This window comes from Astyanax mexicanus, chromosome 25 (assembly GCF_023375975.1).
Source record: "Astyanax mexicanus isolate ESR-SI-001 chromosome 25, AstMex3_surface, whole genome shotgun sequence".
NCBI classification, from domain to species: domain Eukaryota; kingdom Metazoa; phylum Chordata; class Actinopteri; order Characiformes; family Acestrorhamphidae; genus Astyanax; species Astyanax mexicanus.
In genome coordinates, this window is record NC_064432.1 from 14,228,831 (window position 1) to 14,247,028 (window position 18,198).

Here is an 18,198-nt window from a genome sequence, read left to right on the forward strand (position 1 = left end):
GACATTGATGTCTGTGTGTTAAGGTTTTTTTAGAAGACAGTAAATATACACTGGTACACAAAAATAAAGATTTTTCAGTTGGATGAACTGAAAACTGAAACAACTTAAAAATAAGTTCAAAATAATTTTAGTTTCTACAATTTTTTTTTCCGTGCACTCTAAGGTAAATCTAAGTTTAATTTCTATAGGGTTGTCTCATAAAAGGATGTAATACAATATTTGCAGAAATGTGAGTGGTGTCCTGTATTTTATGGAATATATGGCGCTTTGGATTTTAAGGCACCTAAGTAAACAAAACATTTTATTTTAGTGTTAAACGAGCGCTGGTTGTTAATCTACAAAGATTATTATCCTGAAATCTTTTTTTTTTATTTGGGTGAGTAAAGCGTTTCCGTTTATTTACAGTAAGCTTAGATTTCCAGTATTCTTAACAATGCAGTTATCTGCAGTTAGCGCCAGTACATGCCGCCTCATAGCGCTACACTGAGGAACCCTGTTCCAGTGTTCCAGTAATTCAGGGCGCTATCAGCTAGCAGTTTGTCCCACGTAGCTTGTTTTACCCTCACCTCTAAAGGGCAAAAGAGCTAGTGCTGAGGTTAGCGGCTAATGCTTATGCTGCTCCAGCCTTAGTGCTGGAGAAACTTCACTGAAAACTCACCCTTATAACACTATAGTTCTGCAGAGTGGCTTTACTGCTCCTTAATACCTGACTGGTACAAAGATAAACCAAACAACTAAAGGAATTACGTCAACATAAAAAAAATTACATATAAATGCAACACTGATGTTATATACATTGCAATGGAGCCGCTCCCATACCTCTCTGTGCTCCTCAGAGAACCAGCTGCTGCTGCTCTCTTCACCAGACTGAGGAAGAACGTGAAGATCCACCAGCACAGCAAAACTTCCACACTGAGAGAGAGAGAGAGAGACAGAGAGAGAAAGAGAGAGAGAGAGAGAGAGAGAGAGAGAGAAAGGGTTTAATATTTATATCACTAATAGTACAAAAAGGTTTCTAATAATATAAAATATCATTTATTCAAAGCAAATTGAATTTTTTTTTCTATGTATAACTTCCCAAACTATTCAAATGTCTACAGTAAAATCACTTGAAACATAAACCATGTTTAATTCATGAAATTCATTCATTCATTATGAATTTAGTGGTGTGACATGATAACCCATTAATTTCCATGTTTTATAAAACTCAAAATTCTGATCTACAGTATTCTGCAAAAAGGTTTAGGCACCTGTGGGAATTCTGAGTAAAGAAAAAGTTCTTATCTGTGCAGTAAGTGTTTATTAGCTCAGTAAAACACATTACAGCATTATAATAAACACAAACAGCAATTTTACAAAAGCTAAAGGTTTCATTAAAACATCTCCTAACCCTCCTCCTCATCTGAGTTTAAGAGACTTATTTCTAGTTCTCATCATATTAATCAACATCTGGTTTGGTAAATTGGTAAATGTAGTAAATCAGGTGAGCTGCTGCTGGAACTGAACACATGCTGAGCAGTAGTATCATGGTGGATCATGCAGCAGGACAACGACCCTAAATACACAAGTCGTTCTACTAAAAAATGATTAAAGAAGAATAAAGTTAACGTTGTGGAACGAGGCCAAGTTAAAGTCCTGATCTTAATCTAATGTAAATGTTGTGGGCGGAGCAGAATTGATCAGTTAATGTGAGGAAATCCACCAACATCCCAGAGTTGAAGCTGTTCTGTACGGAGGAATGGAGTTAAAGTTCCTCCAGAACGGATCTACAGATACCGGAAATAGTTAATTTTAGTTAATATTATATTATATAATATTTGTGTCTCATTTGTTTAACTGGATTCTCTTTATCTACTTCAATCAATCGATCTTTGTATAACTCATTTAAACATTTACAATGTAGCCAAGCAATTCCATAGGAAGGGATTGACAAAAAAATAAGTAAATAAATAAATAAATAATAATAATAATAACAACAGCATTTTAATAAGATATAAGATATTATAAAAAAAGATATAAAACACATAAGATTAAAAAAAAATTTAAGAGTAGGAATCATAAAATAATATGTTTAAAAAAAACAAATAAAATGCAACTACAGATGAATAAATAAGACTAATCAAATAAAAGAGTAAAATATAAATAAACAATAACTAAAAACAATAAAAGAAATGTGAAAAAAAACAGCTTAAACAAACCAAAATTATTAATAAACCAAAAGCAATAAGAGAACGACCTCAATAATATTAAAGAATCGTAAAAATCGTCTATTTTGTGTTTATTTGTATGTTTTGTTCACATATATAACAGTGAACAGTATTTAAGCTCCAGTCATGCTTCAATAACTGTGACTCCATAACATAAACACAGTGTGGACTAAAGTATGTGAAGAAATAAGTATATAATTCCCAAACTAATTATAATAAATGTTTCATTCATATTTTGTCTTTGAATGTAGTCTTTAAAAAGTGTATAGTTGCTTGTTTATGCAATTCTGTTACTATTATTTTAATTTCAGGAGAACTGTGAAGAATAAACATAAATAAAACGAAATATTTTTTTTAGAACAGCGCTAACCTAAACTAAAGCTTTACTAAAGAAGTTTTTTTTATTAATAATTGTTAAACTGTTAAAATATTATTTTGTCTTATGCTTAGGGGTAGGCGATATGGCCCTAAATTAATATCACGTTATTTCATGGTATTTTCACGATAATGATACCCATGGCGATATAAAAAAACAGTGAATTAAAAATAATAATAATATTAATTTAAAGAATACACTACTGCAACAAGATGAAAATGTAATTTTATTATTGCATATGATATGATACGGCACACCCCTAACTGAGATATAAAAAAAAATAAAGATAAGAATTTGAAGAAGTTGAACCCTGGTGTGATAATTAGGGGGATATGGTGATATATGGAACGATATTTCAGGGCATAATTTCGTTCACCATGTTCAAAAATGTAGGCGATATTATTGCATACGATACGATATATAGCACACTCCCACAAATATACAAATATATATATATATATATATATATATATATATATATATATATATATATATATATATATATATATATATTTTTTTTTTTTTTTTTTTTTTTTATATAAATAAAAAGCTGCAAACTATGAAAGTTGCATGCAAAAAAAAATACATTCCACTTTTTGTTTAATTAAACACTTTTATTTGCTTTTTTTTATTTTAACACTAAAAACTGAACACTACTGAACACTGAAGGACGATGCTGTGAGGAAGTGAGGAATTCTCTCTCTCTCAGTGGCCCCAGTCCCGCTCTGTCTTCACCCATAAGCCCTGATTTACTCCGCGTCGCACTGGAGGAGCCGTGCGATGGAGTAAATAAAACATCTCCAGCGTTCTCTGCAGCTTTTCCAACCTCCACATTCATCTGCAGTCAAACGGGATTACAGAACAGTATTAGCGCAGACAGGCGGTTACGGCCAAATTACTCCGCCAAACGGCTTTGTTTTTCACATGAAAGCATATTTTACTGTAATTGCTGCTCTGTGTTTAAACATGGGCAGGAGCTTTGGAAAAATGAGGAATGGGAGTCCTCCGCTCGCGCCGGAGAATGAAGCAACTCTCTTACAGCCCAGATCTGCAGGCTACCAAACAAGTCAGGACTTTTAACCAGGGGTGGAATCCATCACTAATCTAGCGGGTCGGATCATGCCACGGATTTCTCTTTCAGAGTAAAACAAGAATAAAAAAACACACAAATTAATCTTTAATTTCTGTTTAATAAAACATAAATACGTCTGAAGTACCTGCTGTTTTTTGACTCACTAAAAAGCAGTTTTTAAAACAATTTCCTCTATTAAGGCAAAAAATCTACACAAATCAATCAAGCACTGTGGAGGAATTTAGTTCCACTCTTCTTTACAGAATTGTTTTAATTCAGACACATTGGAGGATTTTCCAGCATAAACGTCCTGTTTAAGATCATCCACAGCATCTCAAACAGACTTTAACTAGACCCTCCTGAACCTTCATTTAGTTTTTGTTTTAAGCCATTCAGAGGACGACTTGACTTGTTTGTGTGCCTTGGGTCATTGTCCTGCTGCAGAACGCAAGTACACCTAAACTTGAGGTCACTAATGGCAGGTTCAAACTACACAATTTTGGGCCAGTTTTTCAGTCGCCGACAGTTTTTCATTGATTGCCGACAAAAAAATCTGCTAATAGGCAAATCGGGGATCACTCTGCACTTGTGCTGTCGCGTAGTGTGAACTACTGAAAGACGCTCACCGATCCGTCTCTGACTAATCACCGACCAGTCACAGAGCCCCAGCAAATAGTCAGCATGTTTAATATCTGACTCAGTCGGCGACTGGGAGTCAGGAGCAGTGGCTACATACAGCTAATGGGATCACAGAAAGAGAACCATGGGTGCAAAACACTCCAGAGCTGTTTATGGAGAGTCTGACCACCCTACCATTATATCAGTAATTGACTCTAGAGGGAGCCAATGAGTGAGTCCTCTATGAATAGGGGTGAATGGAGCTAAAAGCTAAAAACTTTACATTAAAATATTTATGAAATACTTGAATATTTCTTTAAACTAAGAAAGCACAGTAAGCACTAAAAGGAGGCAGAGCCAGGCGATGGATGAGTCACAATGACTGGTGAGTTTTTGTAGGAAAGGGTCTCAGTTCCTACAAATGTGTCCAATTATGGCTGCCCTGGATTTGATTGTGTTGCGTGTTGTTTTCCCTCTTTTTTTAACCCGAACTTTCAGTTTAAAATCGGAAATATGTCATTACAGATGAAGGCAGGAATGTTCTCAGTGTGAGACCGGTGGAGGAACGAGTTCACGCTCCTTCTCCAGGCCTTATGGGAGCTTCAGAGCCTCGGAAGATGGATTAAGACTTGGGTCAGCTAATCTATCAGTCTGCAGCTCTCGGCTTAGATGCGTCTGGTATGAAGGACAGTGCCAGTGTTCCACCGAATCAGAGTTTAATCTGGCCAAGAACCAAAACGTGACATCTGAACTAATATAACATGTTCCCCAGTGAAAACCTTATTAGGGATAAGTATGTAAAAGCTACAGTCTAATGCAGGGTTTCTCAACCAGTGGGCCGTGAAGCACCCCCTCTAGTGGTCTGGAGAATCGTAAAATAAAATTAAAAAAGATTCTAGAAAAAAATAAAATGCATCACGAATATAAACTCTATTTAATCTAACACATTTTGCACAAAAATCGTAAACCTGGCAACTTTTTCTTAAAGCAGACTTTGCACTATTGTGAAAGTGCAACAGGATAACAAGTACCATATTTTTCTTACTATAAACTGCACCGGATTGCAACGTGCATGATTATGAGACACTAGTAAGGAACAGGCCATGTTTCCCTTGTACTTCATTAGGTCTCAGCACTGGGTGGGGAGACCTGTAATGCTTAACTAAGTAAACAAAAAAACTAATTGATAAAAAAAAAAAAAGTTTTCTTTTAAAGTTAAACGAGCGCTGGATGTCAATCTACACAGATTTCTTTCCTTTATTTGGGTGAGTAAAGCGCTTCTGTTTATTTACAGTAAGTTTAGATAGATTTCCAGATTTACAATAAGGCTGGGTGCAGCAGCATCAAGCCAGGATGCTATCAGCTAGTGGTTCGCTCCACGTAGATTGTTTTATTACAGTAAACACAGTAAAGCAGACTACAGTCCGATATACTCACCTCTGAACGAAGAAAGAGATAGCGCTTCATGCAGTTAGCGTCTAATGCTAATACTGCTCCAGTCTATGTGCTGGAGAAACTTAACTAAACTCCTGTATAACTCTGTACTTGTGGAGTGTGTGAGTGGAGTGACTTTACTGCTTCTTAATACCTGACTGGTAAAATTCATACATAATTCATACTGGATTATAAGGCGCACTCATGATTTTTTGGGAAAATTTAAGATTTTTTAAAGTGCGCCTTTCACAAAATTCCCAAATACAGCACTTTTAGTTGATGCTCCCAACAGGCTAGTAATGCTAATGATAGGGGCATAGAGTTACCCATGTAAAGAAATCAATGTTTTTACATCATTAACAAACTCATAGTAGCTCCACACTTCACTGATATAATTTTGAGGATCCTCATATTTAAAATGTGGAACTGAGAATTTTGAAAGTGCACAGATAGTTTATTGAAAACATAAAAAAAAATAATTAAAACAACATGTCTGGTTTAAATAGCAGCAGAGCTTCTGAATATATCTACACTGATGGGTGTGGTGGTCTGGAAATTAGGTGTGTTCAGGCACATTTCTGGAGTTTTGCTCGTTTATCTTGGTAACAGAAAACACAGGAGCTCCACTGACTGAATACAACCTAGACAGACGCCAACAGTCAGACATGAGATGTCCAGGTTGCTGCTTCGTTAAAATAGCACATCTCACCTATAAATCACTAAAAAGGGGGGCTTAGAGTCATATAGGCAATATTTATTGATCTCCACATAAGGGGTGGGAGAAAGTATCAATATTGTGATATATTGTATAGTTTTCATGGCATTAAATATGGATATTTTTGTTGAAAATTAGACACTGTAAACTCTAAGACTCCCTCCAGTTAGACTTTAACTTCATTACTCCACATGGTGGCGCTATAACCAAATTATTAGGGTTAATAAAGCTGGGGCGAAGAATATTAACACCAATAAATTCATAATTCCTGGTATTTACTTATTTAGGAGTAACCCACCAAGTTGCTTGATTCTCTTATTAAACATAAAACACATCTGTTTTCAGATTAAATCCACTATATTTTAAACATTACGTTATTTATAGACCACAATTTAAACTATTATTAAAGAAGAAAATCAAGGTTTTATTTAATAAAACCACTAAAGTCTTAAAAACACTTTTCATAGTATTAGTCATGTTTCAGTTATATGATGGCAATTTAGATAAGTTGCTTATTTAGTTGTATATAGACCAGAATTTAGACCTCCTATAAAATAAAATAAAAATCAAAGGATTATCAAAGAACGCCGTTGAAGTCTAGAAGAACACTTGTGATAGTATTTATTATGTATGTTTTAAGTAATAACACTGTAAAATTTTGAATTAATGAATGAATTGGTGAATGTAGAGTTCCATAAAACCAGCAAATCAAACTATTAATAAATAACATTATTAAATCTTAAAGAACCCTTTCTATTCTATTAAAAAAATATAAGTATAAAGTGATATTACTGTAGCAAGTAATTGGAGGTCAATCTTAGGGATAAAGTAGAATAAAGGAGGGTTGGCGCTGCATATAGCAGCTGTTTTAATTAGCTACACTTTTCCAGGCTCTTTTTTTTTACCCTGTATAAAAGTATTTTTAGTTTTTTTTATGTTGCTGCATTAAGTTGTAAATGAGTTGTGATGGATTGAGCTCAGAGCTGTGAGGAGCAGAACGTAAGAGATGGGGTTGTGTGGTCTGTGTGGAGAATCTGTGGAGCACATAAACCAGATCTGACACATCCGCCATACGACCCCCACTTAAAATTCCTCACTTCCTAACAAACCGCTCTGCAGCTCCTTCCCCACACGAGATAAAAACGCAGGGTGACGTTTAGTAAAAAGCAGAGTGTGTGTGGGGGGGCTGCTGGTATTGGGGGTCATTTTTACATATTTCAGATTATCAAACAACTTTAATATCAGACAAATATAACCTGAGTAAATATAAAAATTAGATTTTAAATTACGATTTAAATTATTAAGAAATTACTGCCAGACCTGTAGAATCAAGAAATCACTTGAATAGAATCTGTCTGACAACATGAAACAGATAAAAGATCTCAAAAAGCAGCACATTATTATACCCTGATCTGAAGAAACTTAACAACAGATGAGAAAAAACAAAGTTATTGATCATCTATCAGTCTGGAAAAGATTATAAAGTCATTTCTAAAGCTCTGAGACTCCAGAGAACCACAGTGATTCACTATTATTCACTAATGGAGAAAACATGGAACACTGGTGAACCTTCCCAGGAGTGACCGGCCGACCCAAATTACTCCAAAAGGGCATGAAGAACTCATCCAGGAGATCCCAAAAGAACCCAGAACAACATTTAAAGAACTGCAGGATCTCATCCCCGACTTTTGGCATTGATCCGACGCCATAGCATTTGTAGTGATCTTTGTTGAAACATCACTGTAGATTTATGGAGTCCACACTCTTTAGTGATGCTTTTGTAATAGGGGTGTGCCATATTGTATCGTACGCAATAATATCACTAACATTTTTGAATCTGGAGAACAATATTATACTCAGAAATACGGTGCCGTATCACCCACCCCTAATTATCACATCAGGATTATACTTTTTTCCTTTTTTTTTTACCAAAATAAAAATTTACACTGTTCTCATAATTTCCCATTATATATCTACTAGAGACTATATCATATGCAATAATATTTTTTTTTTTTTTTGAATAAAAAAAAATATTTTTATAATTCAGTGTTTCGTCATATCGCCAAGAGTATTGTTATCGCAAAAATACCATCAAATATTGTGATATTATTTTAGGGCCATATCGCCACCCCTAATCATACCCAATAATATTATTAAATAACATTACTAAAAATGCTATTATTACTGTTCTGGTGACGCCATGGGCCCTGCATTGTTTAATATTGTGACATATATTGTCAAAATAGAACATGTAAAATTTTTCAAATATTGTGCAGCCCTAGTATCAACTTTAAAGCACCAGTATGTACATAGTAGTGGTGTCACGATTCTCTAAATCCTCGATTCGATTTTATTTCCAATTTTAGGGTCACGATTCGATTTGATTCGATTCTCGATTTTCTTTTTTTTTTTTTACAGCAGAGAGGCCTATGCCAGGTTTAGATTAGTCTATGATTAGTCATTGGTTTGATTAATCAAATTTACAATATCTTATTTCAAAAGGTGGGCTTGATATAAGTGATGCAAAGTAGGGCTGTGACGATAATTTTATTACCGCAATACCGCGGTTATGGGACGTCACCGCGGTGATGAGCTCATTACCGTCATTACCGCATTTTTTTATGGCTGTCAAATCTGATTGACTGCGTTTTGAGCGGTAGTAAAATGCTCCATATAAGCACAACTGTGGTGAATTCAGTATTAATATGTCAAGTGTAAGTCCTACACTATAGGGCTGTGCAATATATAAAATATATTTTGATCGCGATAGATATTGGTGTCAAACGATCTCAAAATTCATAATATCGAATATAAAATTTTTTGTCATTTATCTGTGCTGCCGCTGCACTGGCGCGGCGGCGAATGGGTTAAGCAAAACGCGGTGCGTGGTACTCATTGAGGCCAGAACAGCTCTGGAGTCTCCTGCTCACTTCGTCTCCATTGAGGCTGCTGAAGAGAGTGAAGATTAGCAGCACTAATATTGGCTCGGAAATGGAAGCTACAGGGCAGGCTCAGTAAGTTGAGAAAAAAGGAAGAAAAAGACTCAGAACAGAAGAGAATCATCTGCAAGATTTGCCGGAAAGTGGTGTCTGCACCTCTCGCCAACACATCAAACTAATTCACCCACCTCAAGGTAAACCATAGAGCCATGTAAGGTGTTCCGTGGTCACATTTTGAGAAAGTAAAATATATTAATTCATTGTCTGGCTGCTGGCTGTTCTGCGTGAGCACCGCGGAGAACCCGCGGCATTGCGCCTCAGTCTTGGTAAAAATAGTAAGGTTGGTTGAAGTGTAGTTCAAACAGCAAAGCAATGATATAAAACTATAACCACCATCTTTACTGAAATGTTGTTATCTGACCAAGTCTGAGGTAAAATGCGCTGCGCCTTGTCTCTTTCACAGCACGCGGAACTGAGTTCAGAAATACACAAATATAACCATATAAAACTCAGTTCAAATAAACTTCAGATGAGTAAGGACACGTAAAGTGAAACAAAAATTTTCAAACATAAAGGACAGGTTTCTATTATTTTAAAATGGAACTAATGTCTTTTTTTTGGTCGGTTGTCTCTTGCGAGCCGATTTCTTAACGTCACGACATTTTAATCAACATATTATATGACGCGGGTCCCGTCAGGATATCTTGCGGCACAGACAGAACTGAATTGTTATTGGCGGGAACAGGAGTTTAATCAATCCAGAGGATGTGGGAGCACATTAATAAATAGTTAAGAAAATTGTAATAATCACGCAGTGATTCTCATGCACGCAACAAAAAAACCCTAAGCACAAAAAAGGAGCGGAGAATGGACCGACACGCGCACACACACACCGATTTTTTTTTTGTAATGTGGTAAGAAACGTGACCGCACTATTCAGCGCGGTTTTAATAAATATTTTTTTAATTTTAAGCACTAAATGTAATTTATTAAATTTATTTAGGACCGCGGGGCAGGTGCGGCAAAACTGTGTATGTGGCGGGCTGATGCGGGATTAAAAGAAGGATTTTTTTTTGCGGAACGGTAACGGGACAAAAAAGAAATGATGTCTGAATTAATTTCCTCCAATCGAATATAATTTAACATGGTTTAAGAATATAAAATAATTTATAAACAAACGAAATATTTAATATTGAGCTAATAGCCCAAGTGCAAAAATACAAAATCTGTAATACTCTGCACTGCACAATTCAAACGAAATAGCCGTAACGCAGCTGCGCTCCTGCCCTGCGATGCAGCCGAAGCCTGGTGTGAGGCAGCAGAAATTCTGGGGTGAAAACTACATAACTACACAACATAAGGAGACATAATGCACTCCAAATATTCAGGAGGGAAGTGAAATAAATGATACTGTACAGATATAATCTGTATCTAGTAGATATTTAATGAGAAATAAGAAGAGTGTGAATAAAAAAAAAAAACAGACGCCTATCACAGACTTCTTGAGCCTTGAGCCCGAACGGCCCGAGGAAAGGGGTGAGAAATATATTTTTTTCGGGGCCGGGGGTCAGTGGAAAATTTTGCTGTGGATTAATTCGCCTTTTTTTTTTTTTTTTAAATGAATATTAGAATATTCGCTACCAATTACTGCCGAATATCCTGAGCTCAAAACCGCTATTCGGGCCAGCCCTAAAATAGATCTATGGATGGAGAAGGGGGAGGCGGACAAGCTCCTCCTTCAAAAAGTCTGCTCAGAAAAAGACAGGTTAGCTGTACAATGATGAATTATACAGGCAGCATATGTTCACTTGTTATGCTGTATTTATGGTTTATGTAGAGGTTGTATGTAGGCTGTATGGTTTGAAGAATAAAGATTTGTTACCAATAAATTTGTGGTGTTTTTTTTTTTTTGGGGGGGGGGGGGGGGGGGGTGGTTTGGGGTCTCGCGGTTAACCGCAATATCGCGGTGATGCGTTAGATTTTTACCGCGGTTATAAAAAATCAATACCGCCCCAGCCCTAATGCAAAGTGATACAAGTGATCTGTAATACACAACACTAGGCACTAATGGTCAAATTTAAATAATTTAATTAAGATATATATGTAATGCCATCTAGTGGCTTTTTTTGGTAGCAGCAGTGTGCACTATTAAAACAGCAATGTGCAACATAACAAAATAAATAATAAAAAATACAGTCATGTACAAAATAATAGAACAATTAGAGCCTTAACAAACTAAACTCTATCCTACTATAACAGTTAAACATGAAAAATAAGACTCTGTCTCTGAAAATGACTAGTTTTTTTCTTTAATAAAGATATATTATTAACTTTACCTGAGAGAAACATGCTCCTTAAGGTACCAAAACTATTAAACATATTTGAGGCTAGACAAAACGACTGTTATTTTTATATTTTCAAGTTTTTCTTTAAGAAGATGAGAATGTCCACATTCTCTGGAGAAAGGGCTGCTCTTTGTTGGAAGATAAATCTCTGTCCCAGTCTCAGGTCTTTTACAGAATCCAACAGGTTTTCTTCCAAAATGGTCCTGTATTTGGCTCCATCCATCTTCTCATCAATTTTGACCATCTTCCCAAATCTGTCTCTGCTGAAGAAAAGCAGGCCCAAACCATGATGCTGCCACCACCATGTTTCACTTTGGGGATGCTGTGCACTTTGTATTTAGGCCAAAAGGTTCAACTTTGGTCTGATCTGACCACAGAACCTTCTACCACATGTTTGCTTTTCAAACAGCACTTCTTATATCTTTCTTTCAACAGTGGTTTTCTTCTTGCCACTCTTCCTTAAAAGGTCAGACTTGTGGAGTGCACGACTTATAGTTGTCCTGTCGACAGATTCTTCCACCTCTCTGCAGTTCATCCAGAGTGATCATGGGCCTCTAGGCTGCATCTCTGATTCTCTGATCAGTCTTCTCCTTGTTTGAGCTGAAAGTTAAGAGTGACGGCCGGGTCTTGGTAGATTTGCAGTGGTCTGATACTCCTTCCATTTCAATAGGATCGCTTGCACAGTGCTCCTTGAGATGTTTAAAGCTCGGGAAATCTTTTTGTATCCGAATCTGGCTTTAAAAACTTCTCCACAACAGTATCTGGGAACTGCCTGGTGTATTCCTTGGTCTTCAAGATGCTCTCTGAGCTTTAAACAGAAATACTAGACTATCACAGAGCAGGTGCATTTATACGGAGACTAGATTACACACAGGTGGATTTTAATTATCATCATCAGTCATTTAGGTCAACATTGGATCATTCAGAGATCCTCACTGAACTTCTGGAGTGAGTTTGCTGCACTGAGAGTAAAGAGGTTGAATAATATTGCACGCCCCACTTTTCAGTTATTTATTTTTAAAAAAAGTTAAAAAATATCCAACAAATTTCGTTCCACTTCACGACTGTGTCCCACTTGTTGTTGATTCTTCACAAAAAAAGTAATTAAAATTTTGTATCTTTATGTTTGAATACTTTTGCAAGGCAGTGTAAAATGTGTGATAGATGGGAATGTGCTGGTGTAAGAAGGGAACTAGATAAAGGTTTAATTAGAGGAAATCTCAGCAGCGTGGTGATGGTACTGCTGGTTTAATGAGAGGGTGATTTGACGCTATTGTTCGGAGGTTCAGGGTACTGTGTGTTTCTGTGGTTGGGTGTCGGGCATGAGCGATTCTTTCCCAGGGAAGAGAAACACAACAGTATCATTATGCTCAGACTGGGAGGACGCGAATGCACTGAACTCGTGTGGTTCTCCCACAATGAAAAAGAGAGAGAGAGAGTGGGAGCGCGAGAGCGAGATACGATGGAATGCATGTGTAAGAGTGTGTATGACAGAGAGCCAGAAAGAGAGGGCGAGAGAGAAAATCAAGAGAGAGTTCCTGTAGAAACTGAGAGAGAGTGTGATTACAGATCAGCAGTGGGGCTGTGATACACAGGCATGGCTGAAATTGTTGGCATCTATTACATTTTTTTCACTGTTGGCGGAAACAACTGTAATCAATCTTTACTGATAATTAATAACGAGTCTCTGTGGAGGAATTTAGTTCCACTCTTCTTTACAGAATTATTTTAATTCAGACACATTGGAGGATTTTCCAGCATAAACATCCTGTCTTTAGACTTTAACTAGACCCTACAAACCCTTCATTTAGTTTATTCATCCATTCAGAGACAGTGAACTTGTTGTTTGTGTGTTTTGGGTCATTGTCCTGCTGCAGAACCCAAGTAGTGCTGAGCTTGAGATCATAAACTTGTAATGTTGTGTATCCAGAACAATTGGCCAAAATGTGTGGTACAGAAACATTTGGAAATACAGCTGTGTAGACTATTTCAAGAAGCTTATTAAAAACCTCTGTTTACATCCTATAATGCTAGCTTCAGGTCAGAGCACCACCATTACTGTACTGTACTGTATAATAACATACAGCACAGTAATGGCGGAGCTCAGAGCTTGTTTACTTTTTAAGTTATTAATGCCTCGTTTTTAAATGTCAGGACTCTCTGGATTCTAGCAAGGAGGTGTGGAGCTACTTTGAGCTGGATAACGGTGTAAAAAGCGATTTATCAGGGTAAATTATGCCCCGTATCACCCAGTCTGAAGAGTGTTTGGATAAACTGTTAAAATTACTAGATTTCAGAACACTGTGGGAGAATGGAGGTGTGCTATTCATCAAAGGTAAGAACTTTTTATCATGTTTTACTACAACAAAAGTCCATTTTACACCGGAGTTCTCCTTTAAGAAGAACAATAGTGTGTGTGTGTGTGTGTGTGTGTGATCTGAACTAATGGCCGGAGTTTTGTGAGCAATCCTGTAAGAAATGAAACACCACAAAAGAAAGAGATCCAGGGGTTTCCCAAAACTCCACACAAACATCTGATCTGCATTAGCCTGACGTCCATCCAGCCAAACAGCGCAGACAGACGGACAGACTGCCCAGGAAGATGAGAGCCTGGACAACAACACCCCTGATTACCTAAAGCCGAGTCTGAGACACGACCAAGCCAGAGATTTAAAACTTACAATAAAACACTAAACTCGCCTCCATTACTGCGGTAACGGCTGCAATTACACGTACTATACCCAGAGGACGTTTCATTTATCAGATACACATCATCATCATCATCATCGTCATCATCATCATCATACTACAAAACCTTCCTCTATAAGCCTATAGATTAAAGCTGAGCAGCTCTGAGAACTGTGGGCCAATCTGTAAAGCAATCCTGACCTCTAGTGGTGAAAACACAAAGCGCATCTTTAAAAAAAATTAATAAGAGAGCACCTAAAAGTGATGAGTTTCTTTGATTTTAGCAAATTGAAAACCTCTGGAATATGATCAAGAGAAAGATGGATAATCACAAGCCATCAAACCAAACTGAACTGCTTGATTTTTTTGCACCAGGAGTAAAGCAGCATAAAGTTATCCAAAAGCAGTGTGTAAGACTGGTGGAGGAGAACATGCTAAGATGCATGAAAACTGTGATTAAAAACCATGGTTATTCCACCAAATATTGATTTCTAAACTCTTAAAGCTTTATGAATATGAACTTGTTTTCTTTGCATTATTTGAGGTCTGAAAGCTCTGCATCTTTTTTATTATTTCAGCCATTTCTCATTTTCTGCTCTAAATGACAATATGTTTATTTGGAATTTGGGAGAAATGTTGTCTGTAGTTTATAGAATAAAACAACAATGTTCATTTTACTCAAACATAAACCTATAAATAGCAAAATCAGAGAAACTCTTCATTTTTTTCCAAAGATATATATATATATATATATATATATATATATATATATATATATATATATATATATATATATATATATATATATATACTAATTTGTTAATAGAACTGACCATGAAAACCTGAGAACTTAAAGCCTGAGCAATAATAGCTTAGAAAAGATATTTGGCAAGAAATAGTATGTGAACTCCTTGGAATTTCATTCCAGTTTTCTGCATAAGTGTGTGCTTAAAATATTAACACAAAAATGATGTTCTTGCAGGTCTCAAGTGTACATTTCTCTTCAGGTTAATTCATAGGATCCGAGACAGATCTGGGCTCTGACTTGTTTTTATCAAGCCATTGTCTTGTGCACTTGCTCTGGTGTTTTTGTTTTTGGGTCATTGTCCTGTTGCATGACCCAAATTCTACAGAGCATTTTAGCCAGTACCAATGATTTGATACATTTTTACATAGTTTGCTTTACTGTAGACTAGTGAATTTTCCTTTTTAAACACTTTTTAACCCCTTCCAGCTTCATGTAAATAAACAATTTTTGATCATTGATCCTCTGAAAGCTCTTTTTGGTTATTTATGGCTCACATATGCAAATCCTTCTTGTGCAAAGTGTTTTTTTATCAGTCAAATTAGTTCTAAACCACACCTCCAAACTAGCAAAACTTCAGGTATGCTAACACTTAAAACTAATGAGCTATTTCGAGGCCATTAACACAAGGGTGCACTATGAGTTTTTTTTAGGGTTGTTCTCAATAAAGACAATAAATAATCATATTTTTTGTGATTTTTTTAGGCACATTATATTTGTCAAAACCCTTGGCTTGGGTGAGGACCGGATTACATTTTATGACAGAATTATTCGAGAAAACATGAAATTCCACTGTGTTCTGGCACAAAATGTTTTGTTTGGTTGATTTTTTTTATTTATTATTTATTACATTTCAAACTCTTTATTCTTACACTTAAGGCAGAAAACTCACCGCTGTGTGGGTCATATTAAATACATTATATACATTTCCATAAATATAATCTGTAGTATAGCTGTAAATCTGCACCTACCTTTATCACAAACTTGGAGAGCTGCATTTCAAATTACCAGCAGCACCTGCAACAAAAGTATTATTAAAATATCTGTATTTCATGATTCAATTAACATTAAATAAACATCAGCTGATAAATCTATCTGGTGTAGTGAGGTCAGTCCTATCTATCTATCTATCTATCGATCTATCTATCTATTTGTATAGGCACATACAATAAACTGTACTGTTTAAGAAAGAAAGAAAGAAAGAAAGAAAGAAAGAAAGAAAGAAAGAAAAGAAAAAATAGCCATTTGCTGTGCTAAAGCTTTTTTGTTTCATGATTATAATTGTTTCTTAAAACCTCAAAACATTTTTAAACATTTTTTTTTCAGTTTATTGTAAATATTTGGCTACAATGTATTATTTATTATTTAGCTACTTTATTGAATGGATATATGTTTTTTATTCTTTAAAGCTTCAAGTTAATACAAAGAAATCACAATAGAAAACAGCATGAAAATATAGGGAGAATAGGAAAACAAAGAAAGATTAACAAGAGGTCAGTGAGAGCTCATCACAGGTTCTTACAGTTTTTTTTTTTTGTTTTTTTTTACATTTCCTATTGTTAGCAATTCTGAATGATTTCAAAAGTGAGGTAAAATCTAGTATAAAATATAACAAATTTTGGTATTAAGGTCGAGTATTTACATCACTGAATTTAGTGTTTACTTAATAAAATAACAATATTAATAATATACTCTATATCTAGGTTATTGTGTGGAAAATGTTGGTTTTCTTCAAAAAGAAAGAGGCAAAGTCTCACCAGAATTTAGAAACGATAGAACATTCAAGAAAAAAGATGTGATACTGATTCATAATCCGAATGACAAAAGGAGCATTTAATACTGTATGTATATTTTTTAATTATGCAATTTTCTCATTCGTAGGATCTATGTTGAAAATGTTATTTTCAAATGCACTTCCCTTGCTTTATTGAGGACACAAAATAACATGCTTTTTTCCTATTTATATCTGGGATCATGGTATTCAAAAAAAAATCCCTCTAGGTGTAACATTTTTTTAAATGAAACACATTCCTTATTGATTTATTATTATTATTTATTATTATTCTTCTTATTTTAGGCCGAAAATACAAACACTGCCTACTAAAAACTGACGTTCCTCTTTCCTGACCTTTTCATATGAAATCTGACCTTTCATAAGGTGAATAAGACAATTTGGGATCGCTTTTATGACAGAGTTGAATTCCTTATAAACAACAGGGAAACAGTATTTACTCATAAAATTACAGTCGGTATAAAGGTTCCCCTCCTCATTAAATAAATCAAGCAGATAGTCTATTGCTTTACTGTGCAAGTTCTCAAGATAAAGTGATTTACATCTTATCAGCATTAATTCATTATTACATAACTTTGTTTTCTGAGGGGAGAAATTGTGTACAAACCAAAGCTTCCATGCTGTCTGTCCGTCTGTCTAGTATGATGAGGTCAGTCCTATCTGTCTGTCTGTCTGTATAGTATGATGAGGTCAGTCCTATCTGTCTGTTTGTATAGTATGATGAGGTCAGTTCTATCTGTCTGTCTGTCTGTCTGTCTGTCTGTCTGTCCGTCTGTCTAGTATGATGAGGTCAGTCCTATCTGTCTGTCTGTCTGTCTGTATAGTATGATGAGGTCAGTCCTGTCTGTCTGTCTGTCTGTCTGTCTAGTATGAGGAGGTCAGTCCTATATATCTGTCTGTCTGTCTAGTATGATGAGGTCAGTCCTATCTATCTGTCTAGTATGATGAGGTCTGTCTCCCTGTCTGGTGTAGTAAGGTCAGTTCTATTAATTTGTCTGTCTGTCTGTCTGTGTATTTGAGAGTGTGTATTTCAGGTGTATATGGTATAAAGGTCGGGTTTACCGGGTGTAAAATGTAAATAAGGAGGTGAAGTTGAGCAGCTCGCGACGCGCAGATTCACATCAAAGCAAACAGGCAGCTTCCCGCGCTTCTCAAAGCGTCACGTGACCTTCAGGACCCCGACGCTGCCAGCGTTCCTATAGAAATC

General features: G+C 35.9%; 1 protein-coding gene across 1 annotated transcript in view; it reads right to left on the reverse strand.

Moving 5' to 3' along the window:
* LOC111191659 (SLX4 interacting protein) overlaps window positions 1–18,145 on the reverse strand; it is an 87,861-nt gene extending 69,716 nt beyond the window's left edge. Inside the window, exons 1-3 of the mRNA XM_022667199.2 lie at window positions 18,054–18,145; window positions 16,171–16,216; window positions 820–912 (exon numbers count right to left, since the gene is read on the reverse strand). Coding sequence (XP_022522920.2) covers window positions 820–912; window positions 16,171–16,197 — 120 coding nt within the window. The 5' untranslated portion in view covers window positions 16,198–16,216; window positions 18,054–18,145. The remainder of the gene's footprint in view (window positions 1–819; window positions 913–16,170; window positions 16,217–18,053) is intronic.
* Window positions 18,146–18,198: the final 53 nt, after the last annotated feature.